Source organism: Podarcis tiliguerta (genome assembly GCF_965153285.1).
Source record: "Podarcis tiliguerta genome assembly, chromosome: 4".
Classification (NCBI taxonomy): Eukaryota; Metazoa; Chordata; class Lepidosauria; order Squamata; family Lacertidae; genus Podarcis; species Podarcis tiliguerta.
The window spans coordinates 33,127,883-33,141,016 of record NC_139537.1 but is presented as its reverse complement, the minus strand read 5'-3'; the positions used below and the strand labels follow the sequence as shown (position 1 = coordinate 33,141,016).

The 13,134-nt window shown below is 38.8% G+C and overlaps 1 protein-coding gene across 50 annotated transcripts in view; it reads left to right on the top strand.

The window, feature by feature from the left end:
- The window catches only part of ABI3BP (ABI family member 3 binding protein), a 127,509-nt gene that overhangs the window by 38,452 nt on the left and 75,923 nt on the right, over positions 1-13,134 (top strand). For 45 of the 50 annotated variants that reach the window (XM_083438208.1, XM_083438228.1, XM_083438224.1 and 42 more), the window contains exons 4-8: positions 119-251; positions 2,009-2,190; positions 5,069-5,130; positions 10,342-10,393; positions 12,951-13,022. In XM_083438208.1, coding sequence (XP_083294334.1) covers positions 119-251; positions 2,009-2,190; positions 5,069-5,130; positions 10,342-10,393; positions 12,951-13,022 — 501 coding nt within the window. The remainder of the gene's footprint in view (positions 1-118; positions 252-2,008; positions 2,191-5,068; positions 5,131-10,341; positions 10,394-12,950; positions 13,023-13,134) is intronic. The other 5 variants (XM_083438237.1, XM_083438229.1, XM_083438219.1 and 2 more) reach the window with 1 other exon arrangement.

The following is a 13,134-nucleotide window of genomic DNA, read 5'->3' as shown; positions in this document are numbered from 1 at the left end:
AGGACTGGTGAACTGCTGGAAGACCACAGTACATGGTTGGGTCAAAAGATATGCAGGCCCTTCAGATACATCTTGTAATATATAAAATCGTTTAAAGTTTCTATGCTTTCTTACATAGGTAAAACGAAAACACCAAAGCCCCTCCAGCTGGTAATAGGCACTTTAACTCCAACTTCGGTCTTCTTGTCCTGGGGGATCTTAGTCAACCCAAAGCATGATTGGACCACAATGAATAACTGTGCAAATGACAGGTAATCAACTGAAAGATACAGCTAATGAAGATTACGGGATGGTGTTTTGCCCATTTGGCTTGGATCCCAAGTTGCTGCTCTATAAATGGAAGGATTCTGCATCCACAGAAGGATGGTTGAGCTTGTGGCTAGGCCACATGCTTTACACACACTCTGTGCCATTTTTGATGATCACTCAGAACAAAACAACTGTTGAAGGGGTTCTTCCACAGGAACAAGATCCTAATCACTGAGCCAGAAGCATAGGATCCAAACCTTTATAATAAAGAGGCATCAGAATGTTGCAATGAAACCTAACGATTTTGGTCAGAGCTTACCTTTTTCATGTTCCTTTTTATAAGTTGCAAAAATACCTTCCATTTTTGACATTTTTGGGCACATTGCAAACACATATGCTATTTCAGTGCTATTTCTTTGAAGTTCTTTGTGCTCACATTCCTCAGCCCCATTTGCCCACAATGCCTGTTGGCTGTGATGGTCCACATTATTTTGTCAACAATGCCACTGTGGAATGATAACGTTACAGGTACTAGTAAGCAAATTCACATTGCTCATGCCAGATGAATTGGTGTGAGACAAAATGAGGGCTGTGAGATGAAGATGAAGGAAAATGGGAGCATTAGCTGAGCAGTAGCAGCAAAAAAAATGTGAATATATGGCAGGGTAAGTATTTTTCAACTGTCTGATCAGCCGTGGCAAACATGCTACTTTTTGAGATGACTATCGAAAGCAGAGAACATTGACACAAATATAGTGTTGGAATAATTCCTGTAACAGTTTTGGACTTGAAGTCTCCCTTCCCTAAGTCACAATTCTATGTTATTTATAGTTTAATTTATCAGGTGGCTGTTGCCTAAGAGCTGTTGGCACCTTTTTCCATATTGCTTTCCCTGCATGAACCTCATATTGCTCTTAAAATGCTGCCAGGCTTGATTTTAATCTCAATTAGATCAAGCTAAATCTGTAATAACTGCTGAATTAAGTGGCATAGTTGGAATAAGTTGAGAGGACATTTAAGATTCCTTCATGTTTTTATTCCTGGAGGCCAATCAGTTATGAACATGATGCAGTAACAACAAAAATCAATGCTGATTCTTCCCCCCCCCCCACACACCCCTTGATTGATTGATGAGTTCCATGGAAAAAATAAAATAAGCACGTTAGAAAACTAGGACATATTTTTAAGGTGGGAAATTCTAGAGAAAACATGTAGTTGAAACAGATTTACATCAATCATTAAAGCAAGCTTTAAACAACTATCGTTCTGTTAGAAAAGTAGTTTATGAGAGCTGTTGCTTTCTTATGCTTTTCAGGTCAATTCTTATGATTTTCAGGTCAAATTTATCAAAATCAAAAATTCTAATTCTGGGGTTTCTTAAATGTTAAATCTGTGATATGTTGCTTAATGGTGTCTGTTGATTCGACAATACAACTCAGTAATGTTTTAAACCCATATTTGTTTACTCTAATGAACTGTGGAGCTTGGATTTACTATATTGGCAATAACAAAATGGTCATTTTTGCTGCTCAGAATAGTCACTTTCCAGTGATTGAAATCAGTCTAAACTAATATTTGCATAGAGAATCCTCAGGAAGGCTATAGTAAATTTCAGTCTAGTCTTGCTTGAACCCCAGAAGCAAAATGATACTGACTATATCACCTATTGTTCCTTAGATGAAAAAAGCACCACAGTACCTTATTTTAAATTGTATTTCCCCCTTTGATTAGACATATCCATTTTCTTTTTCTCAACTAGGTTTTATACAGTCCGCTACAGAGAAAAGGACAAGAATAAGAAGTGGGTTCTCCAGCTTTGTCCAACAACAGAAACTGTGGTGGATAATCTGAAACCCAACGCAATTTATGAATTTGGAGTGAAAGACAATACAGATAATGGGGTCTGGAGCAAGATTTTCAATCACAAAGTGGCTGTGCCTGGTAAGTAATGTGTATCTCTTCTTGAGCAGAACAAGTCTTTAAGCAGAGGCTTGACAACCATATGTCAGGAGTGCTCTGATGGTGGTTCCTGCTTGGCAGGGGGTTGGACTTGATGGCCCTTGTGGTCTCTTCCAACCCTATGATTCTATGATTCTAAGATGCTACAGGGTAGGCATTTATGCACATGTCAGCTCTTTTCAGACATAAAGTAGGTGTGGCTTCTATTCTTTACCCCAGAAAATGAGCACATGGGTGAAGGAAGTGAAACCTTCCATTTCCTGCCTTGCTTTACTGTGTGCTATTGCTTTCAGCAAACTTCCCTCTGCCAGGCTCACTTCCATTACTGAAATTGACCTGGGGAGAAGCTATTTAAAGCAGCAGAGCACAGTGAGGTATGGCCGGGCTGTGCATGGGTTTCACTCACATCCCCTGTGCTCTCTTTTCTTATTGCAATAATAGACTCCCTACATCCATGCATGATGCAGACTTAAGCACAGCTGTCCCATCATGTCATAGTTTGGCTCTATGTTATTGAAGGGAAAGGTCAGATTATTGGCATGTTATGCAGTCGTTAAAATTATTAATGTCAAGACTTGCACTTGACTGTGCTGCATGTTGAGAATCAATAACAATTTAGAGATGGTTTTAAATTCTTTTTTTACAAATCTGACATCACAGCATGCCTCCAAACATATTTAGTTTGCTCTCCAGTATTAATCTGCACTTTGAGACATTTTCATGAACTCACACCTGCCTTTTTCTCTAGGGTTTCTTGTAGTCAAATCAGTGCAGTGCAACATGTCATATTTTAATAACCTGCTTCATTGTTGTTGTTCGCAATAACATGTAGCACTAGCCTGTCCAGTGTGGACAAAGTACTGTTGAGGCTGTTCCAGGGTGCATGTACCGGTACCTTTAATTAAAAGTTGCCTGTTTGCACATCTTTCTGGATTTCTTTCTATTGATCACAGCTAGGAGGTTAATGTTTTAATTGCCCTTTGAATAGCCTTTCTTAATTTGACAACTATTGATTTCTGCTCCTGCAAAATCAGAGTGGGTGTCTCTAATTCCTGTTTCCCTTGGATTGCTTTCTCTCCCATTTTACGTGGCAAAATAGCATCGTATCCATTTTGTTACATCCATCTATTCCTACAGTACTAGCATCTGTTAGTGCTTGGCATTGTCTCTCATACATATGGGATCCTCATAATAGAGGGTCCTGGTTGCGCTCGGGACCCAAGAGCTCACCCGATAGGGTTAAAATGGGGGTGGGGGAAGGAGCAGGGACTCCTGGCCATTCCCCTGGGATCACACCAGGCGGTTTTAGCCCATAGCCAGTAAGTGGCATGATCCCAGGGGCTTTAAAAATGGCAGTGTGACGCAAGCAGGGGCACTTGCTTCACACTGCTGAACACACGCCCACCCTCCCTAGTTTAGCTTGGCCTTGCTTTGGTTTGGAGCACCTGTTTTGGGACAGGGACTGGGTAGGATTTTTTTTCCATTTGGCAGATTGGCTTTAGCCATTTGGTTTTCACCTACCCCATAGCAAATCTTCACAACTTGTAAGGTGGCGGTTAGGCACTGGCTCAGTTGGATTGTGGGGAGGGGAACTGGGTATTCCATTAAAGGAATCTGGGGGTACTGGATCTCGTCCGAAGTCCGCTTGAGGGGCTAGGGCCATGCCAGGACCACATGAACCCCGGGGTGAGCTTAGGTTGGTCCTCATCAACCTTGCTCCCTCATTTGGTATACCCCATTGGACGATCACCTTGAGAGGTGGACTCCATTATAGTGGGGAGTCAATGCCTAAGCCAATACCGCTCACAGGATTGTATTTCAATAAAGTTGTGGCCAAAATTTGCCCAAAAACTTAAACTAATATAAGTGTCCGTGTGTATTTTTTGGGGGGTGGATCTTGGGAACTCGAGATGCAAAATTGAAGATTCCCCTTTTCCGCTCATTCACCTTAAAAAACTACTGTACTTTTCCGTCTGTACTTCCGTCTGTACTGTACTTTTCCGCAGCAGCATCTCCCTCCATGCCACTATCTGTGTATTAAAGAACCCCAGTTTTTTGACATGATTTTTGTGTCCAAAAACCCTCACCCAATACAAGGAAAAATACAGTAGGTTCTGAAGCAGCATATTTGCTTCCTTAATTTGGGTTATGGTTATTTCATTTTATTTATGGCATAGATTTTTGTTTTATTCTGATTTAAAATCTTTCATGCATGCAGTAGAAAACCCTTTGTGTAGGTATGGAATGTTTCTCAAGCTGTGTAATGTCCTCTATTTTCTATATTAATTGCTGAGCCCACACTAGAATAATCTACATAAATTCAGATTAAAATAGACAATTTACAAATACTACAAATACAGTTTACAAATACTAAACCAAAAACAGGTCTTTGGGCTTTGTCCCAACCAGCAAACCAGCCGCATGTATAGAGCTCCCAATCTCTGCAGGCCTGCATGCTGTCTTGTCACTTATATGCCAGTTCCTTCCTTTTCAAAGTATTGCTTCAAACCACAGTTACAATGGAAACTCTAGCTCGCCTTAATAATGGTTAAGCATAGTGCAACCATAACCATTACTATAGTTAAACTTTCAATGTGGCTTTTGTGTGCAAGAATAAATATTTTGATGGAGCTAGAGGGTCAATTCCCTACCCTTGAACTGTTGTGTATGTCTGAACTGGACAAAAAGTGGGAGCTCTATACTGTCGAGAATGTAAATAGAAGGAGAATAAATAACAGTTTGATCATTAACAGCCATAAACACTGGGGACCAACTGGAATAGATCTCCCTATGTTTGAATATTAAGAGGGGTTTTGTGTGCTGAAAAACACAGAGTAATTTTGTTGTGTTTTTCAACCAGGTAAAAACAAAGAAAATGGACAACTCCAGAATAATTACAAAATACCAAGAATCCCAACTCAGGTATGGAAATAAGCTTATTTTGGGGTCTAATACTGTATAAATGACTAATATATCAAATCTGGCAGTTCTGGGGTTTTTATTTTTTTCCCTCAACTAAAGTTATGCAAACAATATTATTACATCCTCTCAAGGAACACACAAGTACTTCCTCAAATCAGAAGAGTACCCTGTCCATCGCAATTTCACAGAAAACTGAATAGCATTTTTAGGTGCAGTATATCAAATTTATACCAAATCCAGCCTTGGCAGATGAGAATTATTTTTGGAGATGGAAAAACATGGTATATAATTGCTCTACCATTGCAATTTGATACACAAATACTGTTCTCTCAAGGGGGGCGGCAGCTTTTACAGTGTAGAAGGGCTTTGTTTGATTCTATTTCTGCAACAAACGTGGATAACAGATATAGATTATATAAATTTCAAAGTTTTCCCCAAACACTCTTTCTGTCAAAAACATTTGAATTGTTGATAGAATCAGTGATTGGGAGTAAATTAGAAAATCAGTTTTCAACCTGATTTTACTTTGCTTTTCTGCCTAACAATGCCAGAACAGAATTGCATGGTTAGATGGAACTGATGATATCATAATCAAAATGAATTTGCCATCATTACAAATCTACTGTGTGACTTCACTTGGAATACAATGTACATTTCCAGTCACTTCACCTCAAAAAAGATACCGTTGAGCTGGAAAAGATTCACAAAAGATCAACTCAAATGATCAAAAGGCTGGAGCAATTCCCTTACGAGGAAAGATTAAATATTTGGCAGCTTTTTTGTTTAGGTAAAAAGCAAGTAAAGTGTTTAAGATTATGCATGTGTAGAGAAAGTGGATAGAGCAAAGATATTCTCCCTCACAATACTGGAATTCACAGCAGGCCCAGCACCAGTGGTTGGTGAGATTAGATCATTCAATGATGGATAGGCAAATCTCCCAACATTCTATCTCATATGTGGATTGGCTTGTTAAGAATACTGCTTATTACAATGTTCACTGTAAATATTCCATTTTCATACTAGTCTAGCAATTAACTAAGTGTAACTAATAAAGAACTAAAGAGAGTGCCATTACATGTGAACTGAATTTCAGCTTCATGGCTCATGTGGGAAAATGTTGAATCATTTTGGGATGTAGTTTAACTCGGAGGTTTGAACCAGAGACATATCCTATTTTTCAGTTTGTGGCTGTGCATTTTTGGAATCGGGGTACGTTTGTCTGCATGTATACCAAATGTCAAGTTTCTAAGTTGTGTGGGAAAGAATTAAAACACTCTTCATCCAGTTCTGCTCTCTTAACCTCCTTGCAAGCCAGATACAGGGTCATAGGAAAGCTGTAAAAATTACATGCCATCCTTTGGTCTGTTGTTTATTATATTCCATAAGCCATGAGTATGGAAGAGGCAGAAGGAAACACTGTCAGATGATGTATTTCACTTCTGCTTGATGCTGATGCAACAGTTTTATAATGTCAAGTTGATTCTCTGACCGAGAAGGCGGGAACTTTAGTTTCCGAAGAAAAACAAGATTTTCTCAAAGATTTGTCCAGTCAAACAGAGCAGGCCTGACTTAAAAGAGATGTCTTGCATCTTTAAAATGTATGTATGTTATTTTGGCCATTTCCCAAAAAGTCAGCAAAAAAAGAAAGAAAGAAAGAAAGAAAGAAAAGATGTATTATCTGCCAAAAACTACATGGCTACTTCCTACTCTTTTATGTTTTTGCCAAACATAAAACGTGAAACATAGATGGTTAAGTGCATTAGGCATACAATCCGGAGTCAATATGTCTGGTTTCTGGCACTGCTTGTATAACTAATCTTCTCTTAGTTATGCAGTGCTCACTTCCATTAATCTCCCATTTTTCTGTCACATATAATCTAATGCACATCAATCTCCTTCTGTATTCTCTGTAGGACAGATAGGTCTGCAGTCCCTATGCAAACAAATAAAAGAACACAAATCTTACAGTAATGTTTAGCCATCTATAGAATCTCAGGCCTTGGACTCTTCCCAGGCAAAACACCCTCCTTCCATAAGTGATTTTGCCTGGCTGGAATGTGTCCTTTGACAATGCTCCTTGCTTGTCTGAGTGGAGGATAGAGAGGATAGTGAAGAAACTCATAGTGTTCAAAGCCAAAAATCATATTTATTGCTCCAGCCACATTTGCCTTTAGCCCTTCCCTTCCCATCACTGGCATGTGGCCCCCAAAAGGTTATCCAGAAGAGAATGTGGCCCTTGGGCTGAAAAAGGTTCCTGAGCGGAATTGATGTCTGGGGGGAATTTCTGAGAAATTGATGTTAGGCAAGTCAGTTTATGTTTTATTACTATTATCTTTTGTTTTTTTAAAAAAACAACCAACAACTTTTGGGGTGTCCTGGTTTTTACTTTTTGAAATATGGCAACCCTATTTATGGCCATCCTTGAACAAAGGAACTTCAATAAGAAACACCAACGTGAAACTTCTAAATTAAAGCTAGGGGAAATTTGATTCAGTTTGCATTCAAACCTAAATCCATGCAACTCACACTTTGAAACAATATGAGAACTGAAACACAGCCATCTGAAAATCACACTTGAATTTTGCAGTGGAATTCTCCAACCAAACGAGATTTACAAAAATGGATATATTGGGTAAAAAATTGTGCAACAAAGGAAGATAGTCGTGAAAATATACAAAAATGGACTATGTTGTGAAAAACCACATACAAAAACTGTGTCTTAGGAGAAATTGACACTCAAATGTTGAAGAATTTTCATGAGGTATTCTTTTTAAAAAAAAATCACAGAAGTGATTTATCCACATCATAGAAATGTGAAGGATTAATTTAAGATCAGAAAAATAACAAACTGAGAGAACAAAAATTGGCAGATCCTTCCCTCCCTAATTAAAACTTTTCAAAGATTCTATTAATTTGGTCCTGAATATTTTTTTACTCAGCAATGCTAACATACTGTAGTTATGTTATCACTAATTACTGCTACTGTGAAGGGTCACTCAGGAGGGTTCTTTGTGCATGAATCTAAGTTCTAATTTAACTGTACTTTTTCAATTTCATTGCCATTTAATTCCAACTTTCACTTTTTAATATGTGCCTGCGGATTACATTTTATACATCTGATGAAGTAGATTGTAGTCATGAAAGCTTAAGTCATAATTATTTGTTACTCTTTAAGATGCCACAAGATCCTTTGCTTTTTTATATACTTGCAGTAGTATCTTTAAGTCCTTCATTTCTCACATTTGTTCTCTGTGAAATAAAAGTTTAACAAACCTCACATCAATCAGTAAAGCTGTCAGTGTAAATTATGATATTGCATAATGTATTCTCTCTTTGTGATAACCATGTTTGTTTAATTTTTAGATGTCTTCTGAACATCAAATCATGCTTTCATTGCACCTTATGTTGTAGGCAGACTTAGTTACACAACCTGATTTATAGTCTGGGGTTGAGTCAGGTAATTCTTACAACTACAGTATCTACAGCCAGGCTGGTGCCTGATCCCTGGGAATGCCAAAGGTCTTTTAACATTATGTCAGAATTTCCTTCCCCTTTAGGAGGAAATGAGATAAGTAAATAAAAAATAGGAGCTGCTTCTAGCCTTTTTGTTACAAAATACCCTAAATAATATACTTAACTATCAACTGGGACTAAGAATGAAGGAAACATTTTCAAGATTGTTGAGTCTTTTGAGCAGAAACTGGGTTAACACAGATACTTAATTTCTGCTCCAACTATTGATATGTAATTATTATTATTTCTAGTGTAAATAGTTTAATTTCCTATGCTTTTATCATTTTTTGAACCTGCGGTCTCATAACCTAGCTGTTTTGGAAGCCTTTTTGACAAGCTTCTGAAAACCAGATGTAGAAAAATAACCATTTCCCTTCTTCCCATATGCCTGCTGACCACAAATAATTATATTTGATTCTTGTACAATTATCACCAAGTTATGTGGCAGTTTTACTCTCATTCTGTGCTGGGGTATAACCATTTCAGGCCTGTTTAAGATTGAATTGCAAAACCTTGATTTTTCTGTTAAAGCTGTTTTGTAATTGAACCTGCCACACCCTTTGCCCCTCCTTCCCAAAGCCAGGTGCCTCCTTGCCCACCTTCGGGGAGGAAGAATGAGGGCGGGGTCACCAATTTTTGACCATGTATAGGGCACCATAATTCCCAAGTCTGGCCACTTGGGAGAATAGAATTCCATATAATTCCATATAGAATTATAGTTCTGATGCATGTGATAAGTTTGCCATTTTAATGTATACACATTCCCATACTGAAAAATGGACAGAATGCATGTGTTCCGTTACATTCTTGCATTAGCCTTATACTCAGAGAAGATTTAATTGTTATTGCTGCTTTGAGTTTTCTATATTTCTGGCATTTCTTGTACTTTCCAGACTTTCTACAGTTAAAATGTTGGCTGTGGGAGCTGCCTAAAGCAGTGGCTATCCAGAAGGTCCAATAGGAGAGAGATGAAGTTTGCCACTTCTGTGACACAGAAAGCTAGTTTTTTAAGACGTTGAATCTTATTTTCCTTGTAAAGACAAAGAGCTTTTTATTCTGTTGGAAAGCAATCATTATCAAATAAGAACACACTATACAATTGCCAAATCTAAAATCCAGTTTCTATCATGTCAGGTGGGATGTTGTCTCTGTGTGGTTGAAACTTCAAAGCAACAATATATTCCTCTGCCTTGTCCAAATTGGGTGGTAGCATAAGGTTACCAGACGTCCCCGTTTCCCAGGGACAGTCCTCGGATTTAAAAATCAGTCCCCATACAAAATCCATTGAAGTTGAAAAGTGTCCCCGGATTCATTGAAAAAAATCTGGTTACCTTATGGTAGCGCTTGGGTATGAAATGCACATCAAAAGTTTGTTTTCTGGTGCCCAAGCTGAACCCCTGTTTTTATGGCTATCCACTGCATGGATAGTGCATTGGCAGATTCAGCAATCAAAAGCCATAGGTTGTCCTGCTAGGCTGTTAGCAGCCAGGACAGCATGGGTCATTTGCATTTATGAAGTTAAACATGTACTGGCTGTATAGCTAGATAAAACTGAATCAGCAGTATTATTTTGCTTTGCACTTGGAAGATATGTCCATTCTTGGGACAACTGAGCTTTAGGAAAAAACTTATTTTGCCACTTCAAGAAAAAGCAAGTAACCTTCGTATTTTTATAGAATGTTTTCTTTTCCTCTCCAGTTTATACCAGCAGATTCAAAAGTTCATCTTCCTTATACAGTAATCAAACAAGGTAATGTGTGTGACTTCTCATACTTGATTTCCATAGAATGGAAGGCATTTCTTTATGCATGAAAATAATTGGGGTGTGTTGGGGGGAGGGTCCCTGAACAGAAAATAATATTATTGTCTTAAGATTGGAGGAAACATTCTCAAATCTAATCCCTTTAACCGAATTCCATTGTCACACTGAATGCAAAACTTACCTCATGACTTCTTATCCCTGCAGAAAAGAAAAGAAAAAATCTTGGGTTAAATTAATATTTTTGGCAACAACCAAGTCCCTGTCCATATCCTGTTGGCAGTCTGCATTATCTCTTCTGGCTGCAAAGAAAGAAAGATTTTGAAGATGCACACCAAACTGTCCTAGGGACACAACCCCAGGGCAATACAGCATTTCATATGGCTACATCCATTCCAAGAGCCCAGTTTTGTATAGGTCAAATGGAATTTTGGAACCTGGAAACATATTGTGGGACACCTAAAGTTAAACCTTGAATAGGAACAGAGTGGCCTAGATTTGATTCCTTTGAGAAGACAGATTCCTGGAGAATAAAAGCATTATGATGTACTTCAATTTATTTAAACGTGGGACATAAGTGGAAGCAGACCTCTTAGATACAGCAGTCACGTTGCCCCACATCAGCCCCCCAAAGAGGGAGATCCAAAAGGCACTTTCCAGAACCGAAGACTGTTACCTCTTTTTGAGACCCACTCTAAAAGCTGCTTCTTTGTTTCTTTTCATGCACAGGCTTAGATCACATCAGTCTTAGCTGGGGTACCTGAAAACAACAATGTATTCCTCTGCCCTCTCAAAAATTGGGAGGTATGAAGTGCACATCAAAAGCTTGTTTCTGGCACAACAGCTGAACCACTGTGTTTGTGGCTATCCAACATGTAGTCAGTGCATTGACAGCTTCAGCAATCAGTGGCCCAAAACTGATTGCAGACTGAGGCTCATGGAGGAGTGTCCCGTTTCGCCTAATAGATTAGCCTCTACTGCCCCTCTATCCAACAACAACTTTATTGATGATCTCATGATGCTAACGTCTTTAGGAGGAAACACAAAGGCTTGGCCGTCTGTCCATTTTAAATTCCTACTCTCCTTCTCTTGGCCAGGCAGCACATTGATCTGTACACCATCTAATAATAATCTGTGTTTCTTCTCTTCTTTTGATGTCCTGTGAAGGCCCCACAATCTGCTTGGATCCTTGTCTCTTTCAGTTAAAAAATGAAGTTAGTTGTATTAAGCTCTTTACCTACCTTTCTTACTACATTCCTCCTGCCTACTAGCCAGGATGGCTATGGTCCACCTCCATGGGAGGGGAGAGTACTCTTCTGTTTTCATCCTGCTTGCAGGTTCCCACAGGCATCTGGTTGGCTACTATGGACAAAGTGTAGATGGCCTGATCCAGAGGGGTGTTCTTACATTCTGAAAACCCCGCCATCTCTGAGAATCATTTATTCCTTGTATATTCAACCTTTTCAGACCCAGGACCTGCTTTTAACCCAAACATGCGTTTTGGGCCCCATTTCTTAATCTTTTCTCATGTATTTGCATGGTGGTAGTGCTCCTGTTGTGACCCACCTTAGATCAGAGCACAACCCGCCTGTTGAAGACCAGTGTTTTATTCTTTTTCCCACCTCACCTATAATATATTTCAATGAGATGGCCACACTTCTTCCTTAGTTTAATCTGTCTTCAATTCCCCTTGACCCTTTCCACTCCTGTCAGCCATCTACTCTGGTTATTCCACTACCACATCAGCAACCTGTCTCTTCTCTCTTTCCACACTTCCTTCGAATACACCACCATTTCCCCCATTCTTATGACCCCCCCCCAACAGTTAGAGGGGAATAATGGATGGAGTTAATGAGGTTCTATCTGCATTTATCTCAAAACACCTGATAATTGGTGGTGTCTTATGAAATATCTCCCTCCAGAGAGGCTCACCTGGCATCTTTGCTGCCTTTTCATTATGAGCCATTGGTACTTCACTTGTACACCAAGTTTCCAATTGCTGGTTTATGTGCTGGTTTTAATTGTTTACATTTTTTTAGCTGCTATGTTTTATGTTGATTTTAGCTGAAGTCTTTCTCTGGACTTTTTTTGCTTTGGTGATTTATTTTGTTTTGGTTTCTGTATTTTTTACTTGTGAATTGTATTTTATTTATGTTAATTGCCCTGATAACTATGGTTGGATCGGTGACATGCAAATGTAATAAACAAATTTATGCTGCCTTGACTTCCTCTCTTCCAACTCTTATTTTGATCCCTGCAACCTGGCATCTGCCTTTTTTTCTCTCCACTGAAACTACTTTCATTAAAATCCCCTGTGGTTTCCTTATTGCCTAATCAAATGGACTCTATTCTTCTCATTGCTGACATTTAGTTCTGTCTCTTTACTTACTTAACTTGATGGTATAGTATTAATGGACCTTACTGAAATTGGCTGCGTATTGTCACAAGTACTGATCATGTGTGTGAGAGAATTTGATTTGTAATTTAGCAGCAACTTAGAGACAATGTAGATAATGAGAATTGTTCCATTCCATTCTTGTTTTCACAGTACTTCAAAATGTCACACATCGGGCACAATCTAAAATCCCAGAGAAGGCTCCATTAGCGGGACCAATACTAGGTGACTAAGATGTCCATTATTCCAGATAGGTGCACCAGGGTTCACCTCCAACCCTTATCTTTTAGAGTTTTCTCTTTTCTTATAATTATTTGCTTTGCATCTTTCTTACTAC